This window comes from Plecotus auritus (assembly GCF_963455305.1).
Source record: "Plecotus auritus genome assembly, chromosome: 7".
NCBI classification, from domain to species: Eukaryota; Metazoa; Chordata; class Mammalia; order Chiroptera; family Vespertilionidae; genus Plecotus; species Plecotus auritus.
Genome location: NC_137774.1, coordinates 107,289,294 through 107,311,206, shown reverse-complemented (window position 1 = coordinate 107,311,206; position 21,913 = coordinate 107,289,294). Strand labels below are relative to the sequence as shown.

The 21,913-nt window shown below is 37.0% G+C and overlaps 1 protein-coding gene across 2 annotated transcripts in view; it reads left to right on the top strand.

Moving 5' to 3' along the window:
* Window positions 1-21,913, top strand: part of KCNN2 (potassium calcium-activated channel subfamily N member 2) — a 275,099-nt gene that overhangs the window by 146,317 nt on the left and 106,869 nt on the right. For both annotated transcript variants that reach the window (XM_080677708.1, XM_080677709.1), the window contains one exon: window positions 18,119-18,537. In XM_080677708.1, coding sequence (XP_080533834.1) covers window positions 18,119-18,537 — 419 coding nt within the window. The remainder of the gene's footprint in view (window positions 1-18,118; window positions 18,538-21,913) is intronic.

Below are 21,913 nucleotides of genomic sequence, written 5' to 3'. Positions count from 1 at the left end.
CTAAAGGCTCACTTGTGGTATAGGCTCAAAACATTGCTCCATTAAATTGGGTTGAAATTTTATTTACAATAGACTATCCAGTCTATCACTTCTCCAGATTTTAGAATGTAGCAACATAGAGTCAACTGATTTTATTTATTTTCCTTGAGGTTTTTGTGTATTCTCTACCAATTTAACTATCATATATCCTCAGTATCACACTTTGGTAGTAGCCTGAGTTTTGAATTTAATATGTTCAAAATAAATATGGAAATTTAAAAATCCTGCCATCTGAAAGATTGAGCAAGATTTCTTCCTCTCATTCTAAATTTCTGTGTCACTAGCATTAACCTCAGGAATAGAAGGAGGGACAGATGATGCTCTGAATAAGGTAAAGAACTAGATGACTAAAATGATAACAAATACATTCTTTCTGCCTCTCAGAATTATTTTGCCACGGATAGGTTCCACTCCTTATTTACTGCCACAAGATTGTTGTTTCTTTTTCATAACCTTCCTTAAGAAGTATGTGGCGTTTTACTATTTCCCTTGTTAAAATATTTAAAATTTTTTTCAATTACAGTGACACACTATATTATATTAGTTTCAGTGTGTAGTATAGTGGTTAGATATTTATATAACTTACAAAGTGATTACTCCAATAAGTCTAGTACCCATTATATATAATTATTACAATATTACTGATTATATTCCCTATGCTGTACTTTATATCTCATGGCTGTTTTTATAATTGGCAATTTGTCCTTCTTACTCCCGTCACCTTTTTCACAGTCCCCAACCCTCCTCCCATCTGACAAATAAATTAACATACTGTACTTTCTACCTTCCTTATTTTCTGCACCCTACCTTTAGGATATAGTAGTTTTATGTGAGGCCATTAGGATAGAAAAAGTGTACCTAACATGGGTTCTGGAGAAAATCAAACTTGTTTAGGACCCATCTGATTATTTCTTCTTTAATGGATCAGGGAGAAAGGCTATTTGTCTAATGTGAATTCAAAGAAAATAAAGTGGTAAGTTACCAGCCCCAACTGATTGGTCGTATACCATGTTGGTATTCAGAACTAGTCCTCATGATTAGGACTTCATTACATTAATTCAGACATGGCTAGTTGTGGCAAATGTGCACTTACTGTTTATTTTATCATGTTGTTTTTTTTCAACCAGAAAAGTAACTATTAATATAACAACTCATGGCAGCCATGACATAGTCAGGTATAATGTTTTTAAAAGGAAGTTCGTGCATTTTACTTAACCTTGACTGCCATCAGACTGGGTTTAACATATTTTATAATGCTCTATTCTAACTGACTTTGAAGGATTCGCTTAGAAAACATGAAACACAACACAATAAAACAACTAAAAAAATTCTCGCTGTGGTTTGTACTTAGACTTCAGGCTCTGGTATCGCATGCTTCTGGGATGTGTTCCGGTTGCCAAGACTTTGAGCAGCTGAGCTAAGGAGGCATTCTGGTGACCTTCTTCTTTCACAGCTTCTTCAGTGGGTTCAGCTCCAGCAGCCTTTTGTTGTCCATGAGAAAGAAGGAAGTCCCCCAGCCCAGTGCTGCACGGGAGACTCTGAGACTAGATTTCATGACATTTCAGAAGTATTTGTTCGCAGAGGCTATCCAGCTTTTTGCCTGTCAGCAGTAGAGGGATTTTGTCCCCCCACCCCCAGCCCAGATTTTATTTATCATGGGTGAAAAAGAACATTACCGCCAGAGGTGAAATATTCTTCATTTTCTTCCAAGTCTCATTTTCTCTTCCTGTCTACAGAGGCTCCTGCCATTCCGAAATGGATGTGTATCCTTCCAGTCCATGCTTGCATATGCTCACAAAATAGAAATGCATTTGTAAACAATCTATAGTATTTGTACTTCTTTAAATTTCTCATAGATGCTCTGCCATATCTATCATTTTACAACTTGCATTTTTTTTACTCTACATTATATTTTGGATGTATAGTCTAGTTCATTTACATTAATTATAGCAACTGTTCTTTTTATACTTTATTTCTGACACTCATTTTGAGTTCATAGTGCTTTCTCACTACTTCTATCTTTCTCTTTTCTTTCCTTATGTTTTGTGATGTGAGGATTTTTAAAAATTCACTTTTTTTCTCTAACAGTTTAGAAGTTATACAATTGGTTTTCCTTTTTTAGTGGTTACACTTAAAATTTTATCAAATATATATTTTAATGGTGTCTGAAGTTAATCAGAAATTCTGTCATTCTTCCACACAGTATAAGGACTCTTGAGGCTGCAAGGGAGTGCTGCAAGCTCATTTAATCTCCCTTCCTCCCTTCATCTATGATGTCCAGTATTTTATTTATATCTTGATTTTCCAACCTTATCCAAGTGAGTCATTGTGATGAGGTTGATGCTTAAAATTATCTACAATTTTATTTCTTTTTTTAATATCATTTTTTACATATATTTTTATTGATTTCAGAGAGGAAGAAAGAGGTAGAGAGAGATAGAAACATCAATGATGAGAATCATTGATTGGCTGCCTCTTGCACGCCCCCTACTGAGGATCTAGCCCGCAACACAGGCATGTGCCCTTGACTGGGCTCGAACCCGGGACCCTTCAGTCCACAGTCTGACGCTCTATCCACTGAGCCAAACCAGCTAGGACTCAGTCAATTTTCACTTAGACTTACTAGCATGCTTACTTGTTCCTTTGCTCCTCCCACTCCTTCCTTCTGGATTCTGTTTCTTTCTAGTCTGTAGTATGTCCTTGGAGTCACTTCCATTCTTCACTTTATGTCTGAAAATGTCTTGCACCTTGTTGCTCCTGAAATATACTGTATCTGTGTATAGACTTCTAGACTAAACCTTAGAACTTTGAAGATTATAATCCATTATTCTACATCAATTTTTATTTTAACAATCTAGAGCAGAACATTTCTAAAATTTACACATAGGTGTAATGTAATGATTCTATATACTGTTGCCTTATAAAAGAGAATCAGTTAAGTCTCATAGAGTCTTTGTTAAAGTCAGCACCATTGCCTGGACCAGGAGATTTTGCATTGTTCTGTAATTTGGTGATGCCATTTTGGTGATTGGCATGGATAGATTGTTTGGTCTTTTATTCAATGAGTTAAGACTATTGGGTCTTTTTAGACCTGTGTCTGCTTTATAGAGTGTGTGTGGTTATGTGTTGTGTCTTTCCTCTGTGTCAGTGGTAGGAAGTACAGCTGATTTATTATGACTGATATCACGAATATAACAGTTCTCTTCTTTCAGTTTGTTGTTTTTTTCCCCACTGCTGAATGCTACGGCTCTAGATAACCAAACTTGTCGGTATTACATGGGTTCATTTGATGTTCTTACTAACATTGTCTCTGTTTTCTTCCTAAAATTGTTTTATAACTGGCTAAGTATTAATGAGTAGCAGTAAACTTATTATAGTCATAGACTCTAAAGCTGGATTGCTTGGGTTCATATCCAACCCCATACTTTAATACCATATAACTTTGGCTCATTTCTTAACCCATGAGCCTCAGCTTCCTCATTCCAAAGATAGGGAATAAAATAGTATCTACCTTTTTGAGTGGTTGTGTGTTTATGTGAAATCATACATGTAGCCGGTTAGAGCAGCGGCTGGCCCTATTCACATGTGGGAGTTCAACACACTTTAAAACAAAGTTCAAGTTTCATCTCAGGTATTATGTGAAACTCAGTACAACCAAAGCTTTACCCTGTTCAGGATGAAGAATATAACTTGGAGAAAGCCTAAACTAGGAAGTAGTCTATTTCTGTTACCACAGCGCATTAAATGCAAATGTGCAAGTTTATTTAAGTATTTTCTCCTGCCTGAGATGCAGAAGGTCCAAGGTGCTACTGTCATCTAAAATCATCAGGAAGTAAAGATGTGACATTTTAGAAATAATAATGTAAATTACTGGGTAAGTGGTTATTTGCTTTATAAATATTTTATTTGCATCCAACTTTTCAGCTCAACCTGATGCCCCCATTAAATATTGTGAATGCTAGAGGACCTGAACTTTAGCCTTGGGTTTTTCAGTAACTCACAATGTGACCATGACCAAACTTTTTCAATTGCCTCCGGCTTTCATTGGACTGTTATAAGGGCAAATGCGATAAAAATGTGAGCTGCCTTTTAGCTAGCTATTTTATTTTTAAATGACTGTTGACATTCAATATTACTTTATATTAGTTTCACTTGTACAACACAGTGGTTAAGCAATTATATAATCTACAAAGTGATTTCCCCCAATAATTCAAATACCTACTTGATACCCTACATAGTTATTACAATATTATTGACTATGTTCCCTATACTTTATTTTACATCTCAGTGACTATTTTGTAACTACCAGTTTGTACTTCTTAATCCCTTCACCTTTTCACACAGCTCCAATACCCCTTCCCATCTGACAACCATCAATTTGTTTTCTGCATATATGACTATTTTCCATTTTGTTGTCCATTTATTTTTGTTCTGTAGATTCCACATGTAAGTAAAATCATATGGTATTTGTCTTTTCTTTCTGACTTATTTACTTAGCATAATACCCTATAGATCCATCCATGTTGTTGCAAATGGTAAGATTTAATTCTTTTTTTATGGCTCAGTAATATTCTATTATGTATATGTATCACAACCTCTTTATCCACTTATTTATTGGTGCACACTTGGGTTGCTTCCATATCTTGGCTATTATAATAACGTTGCAATAAACATAGGGGTGTATATATCTTTTCAAATAAGTGTTTGGGTTTCTTTGGATATATGCCCAGAAGTGGAATTGCTGGGTCATAGGGTTTGCCATATATGGCCTTTACATATGAGAGTTCCCTTTTCTCCACATCCTTGCCAATACTTGTTTTTTGTTGATTTATTGATGATAGACATTCTGTTAGGTATGAGGTGATATCTCATTGTGGTTTTAATTTGTATTTCTCTGATGTTTAATAATATTGCACTTCTTTTCATATGTCTGTTGGCCATCTGTATGTTCTCTTTGGAAAAGAGTCTATTCAGGTCCTTTGCTTATTTTTTTTTAATTGGATTGTTTGTTTATTTTGTGTTGGGTTGTATGAGTTCTTTATAAATTTTGGATATTGAGCCCTTATTGGATGTATCATTGCCAAATATATTCTTCCATTTAGTAGGTTGTCTTTTCATTTTGTTGATGTTTTCCTTTGCTGTCATTCAATTGTCTTCCAGCCCCGGGAGAGAAATACTCTAATCAGGCCTTAACAAATGATTAAACTGAGGCTTAGAAAGGTTAAGTAATATTTCTGAGGTCACAGAATTAGTCTGTGGTAGATGTCAGAGTGGAATCTAGATCTGAATATTCTAGAGTCTAGAGCACAAGCTCTTAAGCCATGCACCATATTGCTTTCTATGATATCACTTATGTTCAGAGAACCTAAAAGGGAATAAAATACTTCTAGCTTTTGGAAGAAGTTCAAAAGTAACTTTTAAAGACAATTTACACAAATTCCAATGCAATGTGAGCTTAGTTAACTGATAATACATCAACATGTATAAAATGCCTGAGTGGAACAGCAGAAGGTGGGGTCCACTTGTGAGAAAGGGAGTTAAGATTCTAAATAAGTTTTAAGATCAGCAGGGCATGAATTTATGACAACTTTACCTAGAATTAGACAATTCTAGGATTTTTGTCTATAGACAAAGCTCTTGTCTAAGTCAGAAAAGAATTTCAGAAATGCATAGTTTTTAGCAAATGTTTAGAATTCTTTCAAAAATAGGTACAGTCGAAGTTTCTAGAGCTCTTTTTAATTCTGACTTTGCTCTAATTTGTCTTTCCTTACCAATTCCCTTCCTCCTTTTCCATGGCTAATTTTCCCATTTTCATATCACAGATTAATATTTAATTCATGTACTTGCCCTTCCTGAGGATCCATGGAATATTATTAGTTATTCATGGAGTAATTTTTACTAGAGTGGGTGGTTGTCTTATAATAATCATACAAGGTTGAAATTATTTTAATTTGTTTGTAGATGACGAACTGATGCTGCGAGGGATTATCTTGCTCAAAGCCACTTAGATACTAAGTGGTCAAGCCAAAAATTAAATCCAAGCTTTTCTGCCTCCAAAACATGTGTGTGTTTCCTAAGAGTCATACTACATTATATTCTGAGCAGGTGTTTGATATTTGAAAGGGATGAACAAACGCTGCCCACCCAGAAATAAATCCACCACTCAATAGTTATTCTGCTTTAAATTATTCGAGATGCACCCCTTTTGGATTGTTCCCTTGTTGGCTGTTCTTTCCTTGAAGTGTTTAAGTTAATAATTATTCTTTTATTTTTTAGACCTTGACACAGCACTTTAATGTACATTAAATTAAATGTAGGAATACTTTTAGCTGCTCAAATAATAGAAAACCTAACTAACAAGGTCTTAAAAAAAATAGGGTAAGTGGTTGTTGCTGGCTCAGTTGACTTAAGATATCACACTGGAATTATTGTGATTCTTTTGGACTTTTTCTCATGGTCACAATGTAGCTAGCTGCTACAGACTCAGGCATCCCCTCTGTTAAGGTTTGGAGGAAGGGAAGGAAGAGGGCTATGCTAGCCAGATTTATTTATTTTTTTATCCAAAGAAGCAAAGACATTCTTATTCTTCAACAACCTTTGGATTATGACTTCCAGTCTGAATTGAAGTACATGGCTACACATACCTGCAAAAGACTCCGAGAAAGTCGATATTTCTGTAATGGAGATGGGCAAGAGAGATGAGGGATGGGAATTAGGTTAGAGAGTTAACAAGTGTTGTCCACAACATATGGTATGTGTTCATCATTGTAATTACTTTCAGAGACAGCAAATGTCATTTCTATTTTATAGATGATGGAAATAAGGCCCATGAAGTTTAAATGACCTTTCAAGGTCATATAACAAGCTAGACTATCTGGAATCTGATCCTTGGTTTTCTGCATTCCAGGCCAGGGGAGAGGTCAGGGAAGGCTACATCATAGAATGGTATGTGGTGCCTTCCCCTCATTTTCCCTTTTTTTTAATTAAAATATTTATTTTCTCACATGGCTCCAAAATTAAAAAGCATTAGATATTATATAAATAAAAGTCTCTTTTTTATTTCTGATCCCCAGCCACTGAGTTCCCCTCCCCTAAGTAGCACTTATCATTAATTTCCAGAATATTCTTTCAGAGATACTTTATGCACATTAAAATACAAATGTATGTCTGTCTCTTAACAAAACTACACAAATAGTGGCATATAGTTTGTTTGTTATTGTGTTGTTGTTTTTTTAGCTCAGTTACTGACTAGACCACTTTCTTTAATAGTACATAATTTTTCTCTTTTTTAGTGGTCATTCTGTGGATGTCCCTAATTTGTTTAACCCCTTTCCCTATTAGTGGACAGTTAGAGTTCTTCACCCAAGGAACAGTTAGCTCTCCAGAGATGAATAGTTTACTGCACTAATTTTTGAAATCCTCCTCCTTGGACACAGAAAACTCTCAGGGCAGGGTGAGTGCACAGGGTTGCTGGGATGGGCAAGAGGCTCTAAAAGCAGAGAGGCTACAGGATGTGTGGTGAGGGGATGACAGACAAACAGCTCTGCTTTTTTTCTCCCAGTTTTTTCAGAACTGGACAGTCAGTATGAATTCTGAACATCGCCTTCCTGTTCCGCCCTCCCCCCGCCCCCATAATTCTGTGCTGATGGTCTTAGAGGAAATCCCTTGTGAGACCATTGAAAAGTCTTCTCTCTTCCCCTGTTTGTCCTTTGACCTAGTGTGTGACAGGCAATCGTGGTTCAACTTCTTTGTTGATTGAGTCTTGGCAATGCCTTAATTAAGAAAAACCTCATTCTTTGGCTTGCCTCTTTAGTGACTTTTTCATTCTATTTCATCCAAAAGCTGATTTCTAAGGAAAGAGTCTCTTTTTTGGATGAATACATTTCCGTGAATTTTCTTTTAAACCATTATTCCCCAAATATCCTAGAACTCAACTTGGAGGTTCATAGTCCTGAGTTATAGAGTTAAGGCAACCACTGTGGGAAAAAGGGATGGGCTCCAGGTACCATTCCATGGTGTAGCCTCCCCAACCCCATTTTCTGCTTTTCCTCAGCATCTTCTTCACTCCTCTGTTACAGCAATTTCCACAGGCACTGTGATCATTCATCTATACTTATCTTCTTCACTGCACACCAGGAGGTTTTCTTCTTCTTTGTATCTATAGAACCTTACAAATAGAAGCATGCAACAACGAAGTGAAATAAAAAAAGAGCTCCATTTTATTGAATATTTGGTTTAAACGTTAACCAAGAAATTATATTTATTTTTGTTCTTTGTGTTGAAACAGTTATGTAATGTAATGGTTCAAGGTTTTGCTTTAGTAAGCAGAATATTTTAGATACAAATTGGACTCACCTTGTTTGGCCCAGTGGGTTGTCCTTATGAATGTCAGTTATTTCTTTCTAGTTTTGTAGTTTTGTACATTTTGGACTATTTTTTGGGATGAATTTGAATGTCTAATGATCTCATTAATTCTAATTTTTTCTTCCTCTCTTTTTTGCAATTATTTCCTCTTATATTTATTATTAGCTTATTTATTACTAACTTAGTTATTATTAACTTATTTATTCACATGGTTACAAAATTTAAAAGTAATAAAGATAATATAATTAAAAGTCTTCCATTCATTTCTGATCCCCACTCAGTTCATCACCCCTAAGCAAAACTTGTTATTAATTTCTAGAATGTTTTTTCAGAGATATCTTATACATGTACAAATACAAATACATTTCTTCCCCCAAGAAGATTTCTGCACTAATTTTTGAATTACTTTACTGCACTAATACTTACTAGACCACTTTCTTTAATAGTACATAACAATTTTCCTCATCTTTTTTTAATGGTCATTTTGTGGATGTCCCTAATTTGTTTAACCCCTTTCCCTATTAGTGGATATTTAGATTATTTCTAGTCTTTTGCTAATATGCAAGCAATGCTGTAACAAATGATCACATAGGTTCACTATTAGAGGTGCAAATATATCAGTAAGACAAATTTCATGTAAGGGAGTGGAACTGCATGGTCAAAGAGGATGTACATTTATAACCTGATAAATTGATCTACTCCTGATAAATTGTACCGAATTGTACTTCTACCTACAATATGTGAAAGTAACTGTTTCCCTATACCTTCACTAGCATAGTGTATTATAAAAGTTTTAGGTCTTTTTCAATATGACAGGTCAAGAAAAATGGATCTCATTTTTCTCATGGCTGAGCTTTCTTAAAGAGCCATTTTTAGTTCCTTTTTCATTAACTGCTGTTGTGTCCTTTGCTCACTTTTCAGGTGCACTGCTCACCTTTCTTAAGGATTTGTAGGAACTTTGATCTATTAGGGAAATTAGACCTCTGAAGTAACAGTTGTGAACATTTTCTCCAAAGTTTGGTGTTTGTCTTTTTATTCTCTTTACTATACTTTTGGCCAGGTGCAGAACACAAAAGCTTAATGTAGTCAAATGTATCACTGTTTTCTTTTAAAGCCCTGTTTTGTTTTTGTCAATTAAATGGCCTTCCTTTTTGTAAACTTACAAAGTCTTACATGATTTCTCTTAATATGTTGGTCGTTTTATTTTTATATCTAAATCTTCATTCACCTAGAATTTTTCTTGACATATCGGTATGAGACAGCACTTCAACTTTATATTTTGTCCAGATGGTTACTTAGTTGTCCCCAAGTTATTTTTTAATAAATTGTTTCCCCACTGATTTGATTGTCTACCTTTATAATAGTATGAAATTCCCAGTTTATTTGGTTTATTTTGGACTTTCTGCTCTGGACTCTTCATTATTTTATGTGCCAGTTCCACTTAGCTTTAATTATTAATTTGTTTCATAATTTATACAGGCTGTTTCTCCCTTATTACTCTTCTTTTTTGGACTTTTCCTGATTATTCTACCTATGCTTACTTTCTTAATCAGTTATTTTATTTAGTATGTATTTTTTTTCAGCTACAGTTTGCATTTAATATTATTTTATATTACTTTCAGGTGTACAGCATAATGGTTAGACATGTATATAATTTATGACTGATCTCCTAATAAGTCGAGTACCCATCTGGTAATAACTAATACATAGTTATTACAATATTATTAACTATATTTCATATGCTGCACTTTATATTCTGTGACTATTTTGTAACTACCCATTTGTACTTCTTAATGCCTTCATTTTTTTTTTAACTAGCCCCTCAACCCTCTCCCATCTGACAAGCATCAGGTTGCTCTCTGCATCTATCAGTATGAGTTTGTTTATGTTTTGTTTGTTTGCTTATTCTGTTCTTTAGATTCCACATATAAGTGAAATCACATGGTATTTGCTTTCTCTGTCTGACTTATTTCACTTAGCATGATACTCTCTAGGTCCATCTCTACTGTCACAAATAGTAAGATTTCATTCATTTTTATGGCTGAGTAACAGTCTGTTGTACATATGTACCAAATCTTCTTTATCCTTGCTGGGCACTTAGGTTGCTTCCATATCTTGACTATTCTAAATAATGCTGCAGTGAACATAGGGGTGTATTTATCTTTTCAAATTAGTGTTTTGGGTTTCTTTGGATAAACACCCCAAAGTGGAATCGCTGGGACATAAGGTAGCTCTGTTTTTAATTTTTGGAGGAACCTTCATACTGTTTCCCATAGTGGATGCACCAGTTTACAGTCCCACCAACAGTGCATGAGGGTTTCCTTTTCCCCACATCCTTGCCAATCCTTGTTGTTTGTTGATTTATCGATGCTAGCCATTCTGGCAAGTGTGAAGAGATATTTCATGTGGTTTCACTTTTCGTTTCTCTGATGATTAGTGACATTGAGCATCTTTTCATATGTCTATTGGCCATAGGTATGTCATTCAGTATGTAGTTTTTAAGCACCACTTTTGTGCTGAGCACTGCCCTGGATTCTACTAGAAAGGAAAACCAATATGTATAAGACACTATTCCAGATCAGACCACAAAGCTTACAGCCTCATCGAGGAGGAAAAGCACATGTAGAAAGTGGCCAGGGCTTCTGCAGCGGAGATCCTCGCTCTCCCAAGCTGGCTGAGCAGAGGCTTCCACACCAGCAGTTGATCTGATCATGTGGCTGTACTCCTCCCACTAAACTCCAGACCCCATTCCTGCTGATCACTCTCACTGCCCATTTGTCTTGGACAACAAGCTTGAAGTATGTGTTGAGTATCTGAGCAAATATCAAACAGGTGCACTGAAAAGTTCAATTTGTGATGGGATATATGCTGAGGGCACATTCTGTTTTACTGCAAGTTACTCTAGTCCTTTGGCAAAACCATTAACCATAGCTCAAGAATTATAGTAGATTAAACACACTGCCATGCTTTCACTCTACAATCTTTCTTCTCTTAGCAACATCAAAGTGAAAAATGAATATAGAGATGTTAATATCTGTCATGCCAATTATTTTAACTCCCCAAGTGATCACAAAACAGATCATATGTAGTATATTGGTCATGTAGAATATAATAGGAATATTTTTATAGTTAAATTTTAATACTTGACTTGGAACCAGTTTTAGATAACTATGATGTTTAAAATGTTTTCATTTTCTATATAGAATATCAAGTGCATTAACATATCTCTACATCTAGTAAATATTATTTTACAGTTTGAATCACAGCCCTCACCCTTGACTCCTAGGACAACACTTTCTTTTCTTCCTACTTTACCGACTGGCTTGGCCTTCCCACTGCCCTCCACATTTGGGGTTCCTCAGCACGTGGCCATTTTTTCTTTGGATCCCTAAATACTGAAGCCTTCCAAATTTATTTCAATAGTTCAGACTTCTCCTCTGAATACTGGCATATATTGCTGCCTACATGGCATCTATACTCAGATGACAGAAGCCAAAATTGAACCTTTTTTTCCTCTCTCCCCATCCCTTTTCCCTCACACCAACTCATTGTACTCAGGAAATGGCACAGTCACCTGCTGTGTTTCTCAGAGTAGAAACTCAGCTTTGTATGGTTCTTCCCTTTTTTAAAATCACTTCCACTTTAGAACTTCCATCAGAAAGTTCTAGCAAGATCTCCAAACTATTATCTCTAGTGAACCCACTATTTCCATTTCTATGGTGACCCTACCCCTGGATCCAGGTCATGGGGACACTAACTGCAACCAATTAGATGCATTAGAACTTCCTAACATCTCATTCCTCATGTACTCTGGTTTCCCCATAGCAATAAGGATAAGCCATGTAAGCTGTAAGTCAGTTGGCGTGATTTCTCTGCCTAATACCCTTCAGTGGGTTCCCGCTGCACATGGAATGAAACCAGTCTTTACACCATTGCGAGCAAGGTCCTGAATGTCTTGTCCATATTGTCTCTTCAGATTCATCTCCTTTCACTCTGCCCCTGGATGATTAAGTTTCAAGCACTCTGGTGCTGTTTTTTTTTTCCTTAGCATGTAATGCCCATGGCCTTTACATGTGCTAGCTCCTCTGCCTAACATGTTCTTCTCCTGGCTCTTTAGATGGCTGGCTCTTCTCATGACCTGTCCAGGTCTCATCTTAAATGGTACTTCTCCAGATGCTTTCCCTGATGACCACATCTGCTGTCACCTCTAATTTATTGTTCTCTATTTCATCTTTTGTTTGTTTCCTTTATAGCAGTGTCCACAGACATAATTACTTTATTAAATTGCTCTAAGTCTGCTTTCTTGACTTTGTCTTCTCTGATGGTAAAGTTAGTTTCATGAAGTTGATACTTCGTCGGCTGTAAATCCTATTGTATGCCTAGTACATTGCCCAGTGACGGGCACATAGTGACTATGCAGTATACTGAATATTTAGTAAATAAATGAATAAACAAAGGCATAAGGAGCAATTAAGAATGGGGATTATGTGAAGAGTAGAAGAAAATATTTCTTCCTTAACTTTAACATTGAAATATGTATATACTGTGGTAAAATAAAACCAAAAGTAAAATTATTTCAGGTGTTGATGAAATCCCTGATAGAATTAAGCCACTGTGTAATAGTAAATTTTGCGGGGGGTGGGGCAAAGATACTGAAGAAGAATGCTATCTGAACTTCCTATGGAATTGCAAAATTATGCTGCTGCAGTGACTTAGCATTTAGTAAGGTGTGTTCCCTACAAATTTCAAAAATTCATATATTTATTTCACTTGTGTTATGCTTTAGGATTCTTTTCTTCCATGAGCATTTTTATTGATTGATTAATTAATTGGTTGGTTGACTGATGAGAGAGAAAGAAAAAGAGAGAAACATCAATTTGTTGTTCCACTTATTATGCATTCATTGGTTGTTTCTTGGATGTGCCCAGACAAAGGATCAAATTCGAAACCTTGTTTTATTGGGAAGACCAACTGAGCTACCTGGCCTGGGCCTTCTGTGAGCATATCTAATTCACATTAGGAACTATCCAGTGATCAGGATACTCAATATTAAATGAGAAATAGCAAGGCAGTTCCTTTAATGAATATTTACCTCTACTAAGTGGACATGACTCCTGTCTTCAAGGAGCCTCACAGTCAAGTAGGGATAACATACTTACAAAGAAATCCTTATTGTCCTCTGTGATAGGATCTATAAGAGATACATACAGGGATCTTGGTAGAACAAAGGAGGGGATTTTTAGATTTGGCTGTGGCCTGGACAGTGTCCTAAAGGAGCTGACTTTGGAGTTTTGTTTGAAAGGAATAAGCATTTTTGAGGTAGAAAGATGTTCCATAGGATTGTATGTACAAAGACTTAGAAACATGATTAGGGTGGTGTGCTCCAGAATCTTCAACCAGAGGGAAATGCAAGTGGAATCATAGGCGATGAGGTTAAAGAAATAATCCAACTGGATTGTGGAATGGAAGCCTTTGAATGGTTTTAATCTTGACAGCAATGGAATTATATAATTCCACATTTGAAAAAGGTTATTAGAGGATGGAGGGTAGCTTCCAGTAGGAGGAATGTGATAGTGGGGGTAGAAGGCATGAAGAGATCAGGAAAGTACAGAGAGGAGTCAGAGATGGACCTCAGTAGAGCAGGGGCACTTAGTTGGGGAGGAGAAAGGTGGTTTTCAGGGAAACTGAGATGGAGCCTTCAGAGTGGCAGCAGATGGAAAAAGTAATATGTCACACAAGCTAAGAGAAGATATCTTTTTTAGGAAGGAAGGAGTAAGATCAAGTAAGATAAAAATTAAGCTGGAAGGAGTGACTTCGTAATTAAGGTGTCTTTAACAACCTCTATAAGAGTAGTCTTGGTAGAGTGATGGGGCAAAAGCCACTTCAGGGTCTTGGGGGGATAAAAGAGAATTCAGGCCCTGACAGGTGTGGCTTCATTGGTTGGGTGTTGTCCCATACACTAAAGGGTTGCCTTTGATTCCTGATCAGGGTTCGGGCCCAGGTTGTGGGCTCCATCTCCAGTACCCACCTGGCCCCATACATATTACAATATTATGCATGAGGCAGCCAATCGATGATGTTTTGCTATCACATCTATGTTTCTCTCTCTCCCTCCCTCTCCCTTCTCTCTCTCTAAAAATCAATTAAAAATCTTAAAAAAAAAATTCAGAAAATCAGTACCACGTAGATCAGACATAGAGCCAATAGAGGTTCTTCTTTGTTTCCAGTGAACAGTAGAGATTTGAACTTGCTTGTAGTCTGCTGAGAGAGAGAAGAAGACAGACACTAGACAAACAAAATAGAAACAGCTCATAGATACAGAGAACAGACTGGTGGTTTTCAGAGGGGAGGGGCATTGTGGGGCTGTGTGAAAAAGGTGAAGGGATTAAGAAGTACAAATTGATAGTTACAGAATAGCCTAGGGCAGTGGTCGGCAAACTCATTAGTCAACAGAGCCAAATAGCAACAGTACAACAATTGAAATTTCTTTTGAGAGCCAAATTTTTTAAACTTAAACTTCTTCTAACGCCAATTCTTCAAAATAGACTCGCCCAGGCCATGGTATTTTGTGGAAGAGCCACACTCAAGGGGCCAAAGAGCCGCATGTGGCTCGCGAGCCGCAGTTTGCCAACCACTGGCCTGGGGCAGTGGTCAGCTAATGAGTTTGCTGACCACTGAGTCCTAGGCTCTCGATTCCAATAATTATAGGCTGTTGTTGTTCCTTGTGATTAAGCCCCTAGGGTATGTAAAGTACAACATAGGGAACATAATCAATAATATTGTAATATGTATGGGACCAGGTGGGTACTTAAAATATCGGGGACCACTCTGTAAAGTACAAGACGGTCTAACCACTGTATTGTACATCTGAAACTAATACAGATTAATACTGAACATCAACTGTACTTGAAAAAAAAAAGAAAATAGTCTCTCACTACAGGAGAATTAGATTTTGGTGTAAAATTGCTTTAGACAGGTAGAGCAAGAGAAAAGGGAAATATGGAGAGAAAGGTGAGATGTAGGTAAGTTTGTAGCTGAAGTATAAAATAGAGGTTATTTCTGATATTGGGGAGAAAGTGTGCTGATAGAACAAGGGACAAAGATAGCCCTTGGGAAGAAAGCTGATTGTTTGGAGCAGATGCTATGGAGACAAGGAAAAGATCACAGGAAAAGATGAGGAGGGTTCAGCTGAACTTGAAGGCATGGGCATGTGGTGGCCCCAGTCCACCCGAAGCAGCATGGACATCAGGTCCCAGTTTTGGAGGTTACGTGGGCAGGCCCACCAGAAGGTCTAGGGGCTGCTGAGGATGCCAGGGAGATAACCGCTGAAGTGATGGGAATGAATAGAGAACCAGCCTAGTCAGGGAACTAAGCAGAGGGGACAGTGAAAGGGGCCCTGAAAAGAGAAAGTAGAGTGAGGTCGAGGAGCCAGTGCACCGTGAATGATCGAAGAAGGGCCAGTCCCCGATTGGAGTTTCTTTCCTAGATCTAAATTGGAGTTTCTTTCCAAGTTACCTGGGAAAGTACTTATTCTGCATTTATGCTGCTGTTGCCCAAAATGGTATTGAGAAATCTTGGAAATGAGCTCAGAATCTGTGGCACAGCTTTTGATTATCTGGAGTGTTGATTCTTAGCCCCTTTGGGGGTGGATTTGATTTTTGCCAAGTCATTCAGAGCTAAGTTCAGTGAAGAAAGTAGACAATCAAACTGGGTAATACCATTTTCAGTAGAAATGGAAATATAAATCTAAATAACAATACTGGTTTCTTTCTGTGATTTGTAACAGGACCTAAGAACAATTTCCGAAGAGAGCGGGTACCACATTTTTGGAACATGTATATAAAGCCTCCCAAAGGAACTAGTTTGAGGGACACATTATTTTGGATATAAACATCTTAGGAGATTTGGGGATCACATTTCTTCAGAGTTACACAGTACTCAGTAAATTACTGACTGATAAGTTTAGAAGGCTCCTGCCATTGCATCTATACAATATTTTGTATAAATTATTGAAATCCTTTATGCCCATATGATATTCAAAGTAGTGATATTGAAAAGGAATATTTCTATAGCCAGCTTGGGATGCTTTATTTATGATCTATTTCTTTACTGGACACTGGAAAAACATAATTTTTGTTATCTATTAGCATCTGTCAAACACTTTAAGGTCCCTAGATGAAAAGTTATGATAAAGGCATACCTATAAGCCATTATGTTGTCATACTTAATTTTTTAAAACTTGGATATGTTTCTGAGAGATTTTGCTAGTTTTCATCTTCTTGAGATACTAGAAAAGAGTGGTAATTTTGTCTTCAGATGTCTGCCCTTACAGAGGAACACTGATGGCAGTGTTTAATGACAGCATGAGAAATAACTACCAGCTGCGGGAAAATTCACCTAGAATGGGAATTTGCAATCATCTAAAATGGGGGGGTAGGGGGGTACTTTCCTGACTCTAGAGGAACAGAACATAGAATCCAGCCCTAGGGGAAACCTGCTTTCCCAACCTTTATGGTTTAATTCCCTGAGAACGCTCGGTTCTTATTTGGGTTGCTTTCATCTCATGCTTTCTATTTAAGCTGGCTACTTACCAGAAGGCAAAAAAAAAAAAAAAATGTCATCTTTCTTAGTGGGGGAGCACTATTGGCATTCTGGCCAAACAGGTCTTTCTGGTGCGTGGGACTCCCAGAATTTTGCAGCATGGTTGGCACCCTTGGCTTCCTGATGCTAAATACCAGTAGCCCCCACAAAGTCATTGTGGCCGTCAGAAATGTCACCACACATTTGCAAATGCTTCTGGTTGTTCATGGACTCCTAGAGCATGGTGGACTTGTTTACTGAAAAGACAGGGAAGCCAGGAAACATTCTTCTCTCTCTCTCTCTCTCTCTCTCTCTCTCTCTCTCTCTCTCTTTCTTTCTCCCTCTTTCTCTCTCTCTCTCTCTCTCTCTCCCCTCCATCTGTCTATATATCTAATCTATCCATCCATCTATCTGTCTCCTTTTTCTTTCTTTTTTTTAAAATTTTCTTTCTTTGTGGTATGAGGAATGACAGAAATAGGAAAAAGGGAATATTTATTAAAGAAAGAAAGATTGAAAACAATCCCAGGGAAGGCTAAGGGAGAGCAGAAGAAAAGAGATAGAACATATAGCAGGATGAGGATACTGGAAGAAAGGCTTCTGCCACATTCGACTGTAGTCTCTTGTGATTTTTCTCTCTGAAGCCAAGAATAAGATTTCCTGTAAGAACGCTCATGTGTAGTTGCATTATAGGGTATAACTGATTGCAGAGGCACCATAAATAGATTTCACTGAAAATGTGGTTAGAATTGTGTAAGGATTTAGATCCAAATCCTTTAAGGGAAAACAGTTTGTCATAAGGCAAGTTCATCCAACTTCATCTAAGGGGGGTGCTTTACTGTGATAGGCCCCAGCCCCCTTATTTTAAAATGATGTTCCTTACATGATTGGCCAGGAGCATGGACCCCAAAATAATTCCAGCTCCTGGTTAGCACGTTTTTAATTTTTACAAAATGAAATGCTCCTTTTGTGCCAATACCACTTTCTAAAAATAGTGTACCTGGCTAGCATTTAAAATCATACCCTCTAGCTTGCCATGATTGCTAGAAGTCATCTGTTATGTATTTTTAAAATCTGCACTAACACTTGTGGACCATTCATGCCATACTGAAGCTGATTTTCTACTTTATTTTTTCAGTTGTTCATGGTGGACAATGGAGCAGATGACTGGAGAATAGCCATGACTTATGAGCGTATTTTCTTCATCTGCTTGGAAATACTGGTGTGTGCTATTCATCCCATACCTGGGAATTATACGTTCACATGGACGGCCCGGCTTGCCTTCTCCTATGCCCCATCCACAACCACCGCTGATGTGGATATTATTTTATCCATACCAATGTTCTTAAGACTCTATCTGATTGCCAGAGTCATGCTTTTACATAGCAAACTTTTCACTGATGCCTCCTCTAGAAGCATTGGAGCACTTAATAAGATAAACTTCAATACGCGTTTTGTTATGAAGACTTTAATGACTATATGCCCAGGAACTGTACTCTTGGTTTTTAGTATCTCATTATGGATAATTGCCGCATGGACTGTTCGAGCTTGTGAAAGGTAAGTTTGTTTCTTTTCCTGAGAACATAATTTGCCATATGGTGTCCTTGAAAGCGGGAGGAAGAACACATTTTAGATTAGAGGTCCACAGTGACTCACTCTTGAAAATTCTGGATTCTCAGGTGGGCTTCTTTTAAATGAGTATGACAAAACTTTTCTTAAGATTTCTGCATCCATCAAATGCCTTGATTATGTATATTTCTTTTTACTTTGATCAGTTTTCAATAGATGGGTGTCTTTATTATCTGAAAAAGTCTGGAGACTTACAAATTGAATAGGAGACTTCTATCAGAAATGTTTGTTGAATGGATATACTGAATCATTTTGGTGCCTCATTGGTTATAGCATTCATTACTGTTGAGACAGAAATCCAAGGGAAAAACGGTGATTGCAAGGTGTCTGAACTTTAGGGAATATCTCGAAGTGGTTTGTTGATTGTAGTGCCTATATATAATAGTGTTCATGTGATTACTAATAAGGAGCTTGTAGGTATAATATTCAGTTTTATTGAACTCTCCACAGTTAGTGAAAAGTAGCAGTGTGTATTTGTTTTATGTCTGAAGAGCTATGGTGTTCTAGAACTAGACACACATTCTGAGCATATAGGAGCTGCTCATTGAGTCCGAATTAATCAGTTATGGCATCAGTGATGTTAACCTTGCTACTTCACAAACAAACAAAAATGGATTTGTTACATAGATGGGAGGAACTCTGTCATGACAGGGGGAATCTCATGTAATCTTGGTTAAGAAAAGTCGAGTTGAAATTAGCAATAGAGAGGAACTATTTAAAAATGTATAGCACTCTTAAATATTAGGGTGTTGGTCTTCGCTGTAAGAAGGTGTGGTTTTTTTTAATTTAGTTTTTGAAAATATAAGTTTTATACACACACACAGTTTAGTGAAGAAAAATATCTGTATGAGGATTGCTGCAAAAAAAAAAAAAAAAAAAAAAAAAAAAACACAAAAAAACACCCATAACACCCCTCCCCATTTCTACTTTCCAAAAGTAATCATTTTAAATTCTTTTAGCTACTTCTTTGGTGATTGCTTTTCATATTTATAAATGATACTGCTTATATTGCTACATCTAGATTTTTCATCTACATTTTTATGGAAGCTGGGGTTTTAGTTTTCTTTCACTTACATGTACACACCCTTTTATGACTACCCTCCCCCAAAGTAATTTCTATCTTCCCAATAAGTTATGTAAACACCAATAACCTATATTCCATGTTTATATTATTATGACTACATGAACTGCAGTTGTAGTTGAACAATGTAGTATATTAGAATCATTTTGCCTTTCCTGCATATTTTTTTATTTTCTCTGGAATTGATAATTGCCTCATTTTATTTGCTAAGTTTTCTTTTTTTTTATTTACTTAGTTTCCTATCTACATTCCACTAAATCATCTCTAAATTCTCCCACATCATGTAAATCTTTTTATACTAGACTCATGTACATTGGGCAGCCTAGCAATTTAACCTTGAATAAGTGATTCTTGGGGCTTTTGGACCTGCTTCTCCATAATGTTGGGGATTTCCTTTGTCTTTTCATGTGGAGAACCCTTTTCCTTGAACCCTGCCTGGTTCTCCTTCTTTCTTCGTTTATTCCTTTGTTTTGGCAGGATCCATCTTCTAGTAGCTTTTAAGAAATGATAGTGGGTGGAGAAGTAGGTTTTGAAACTTTTATGGCAAATATTTATTCTCCTCTGATATTTAAGTAATAACCAGGCTGGATATAAAATTCTAGATTAGAACTCACTTTCCTTCAGAATATTGAAGACTTCATTTTCCTCTGGCATCTAGGGTCCCACAATCTTATGCTATTCTCATTTTTTATCTTTTATATCCTGAAATCTTTTAGGATCAATACTCTAAAATTGCACAAGGATGTATCTTGGTGTGAATCTATTTTAATCCAGTGTATTGGGAATTTAGTGGGCCTCTTCAATCTTGGGATTAGTGTCCTTCAGTTCTTGGAAATTTCCTTGAATTATTTAATGATTTTTGTGTCTGTATTTTGGTGTGTGGATATTTGCTCTCCCTGTATTAGTTCTTTAATTTTTTTACTTTTTTTCTGCATTGTTTTTCATCTCTGTTTTTGCTCTATAGATGGGCGATAACCTTAATTTTATCTTTAAACTGTCTATGGGGATTTTATTTCTTCTTTACTATGCATTATTTTTAATGGCTCATTTTTTATCTCTAAATGCCTACTTTTTAAAAGTCATATTATGCTTGTCTTTTATAGATGTACTGTTTTATTTCTCTGGTGATGTTAATGATAATTTTTTTCTCTTTGTATATTTTTGTTTCCCTAAAGATTCATTTTTTTCTGTTTGTTTTTGGCTTCGCATTTAGAAGCTTCTAAGTGTTTAGGTGACTTTGACTATCTGTCCATACTGACAAGTGAGTTACTAAAGAGCTGACTGGATACTTTCTATGCAAATCTAGAACTTGTTACTGGGGCTTCACCAAAGGGTGATTGGGTGTGGGGCATGGAGCACTGATTTAGTATCTTTACATATTTTCTGGGGGTTTTTTTCTGAGCAATCTGACTGCTCCTTGGGAAGCCTGTTCTATTGTCCTGCCATGATAATAGAAGCCTGGATGACAGCACTCTGAATTGAAGGGGCGAAAAAAGGTCTCAACAGTTAATATGTGAACACGTCTTTATTTTTCTAGTTGCAGCACAGTAGGCCTGTTCTCTGCAGTGTTTGATGCCCTGTAGTCAGCCCACAAACCTTGTGTTTTACCCCCTCCAGACAATAAACTTCCAGACTCCTGCAGGTTGGCAAAAGGCATTACCAGTGAGAAACGAGGTGTCTAACTGCTTTTATGTAGTATTTGAACCTGTGCTCACCTTTAAGGCTCTGCCATTGTCTCCACTTACAGAGGTATAGGTGTCTAAAATTCCTGAGTCTTTATGGGGTGGGTGGTATTGATTCTCAGTGGAAATTTGGTTGCTTCTTGATTTTTTTCACCACTGCTGGTCTAGAATTCTTCTTTTCCAAGTCGGGTAAGTCAGTTATCAGCTGTCAGTTGGTTTTCTAGTTTCTTTACTGCTGTCTTGTCACTCATTCTTGTTGTCCTTACGATGCCAGAGGACTCACGCAGAGGCCAAGGGAGGCCTCCACTGAGTGGCTGTGCCCAGGTTCTTGTCACCTGACAAGGAAGGATTCAAGAGCATGACAGAGAGATTCAACAAAGCAAGCAGATTTATTAAAGTGGCAGTACACACTCGAGGAGGGGAGTGCTGGCAAACTCAAGTAGTGAGTCACATTGATAGGATCTGGGTGGAGGTTTAGATCAGCTATGGGCAAGGGGAGGGAGTGGGGGTGGTTCATGGTCTCCGACACTGGGGAGGGGGT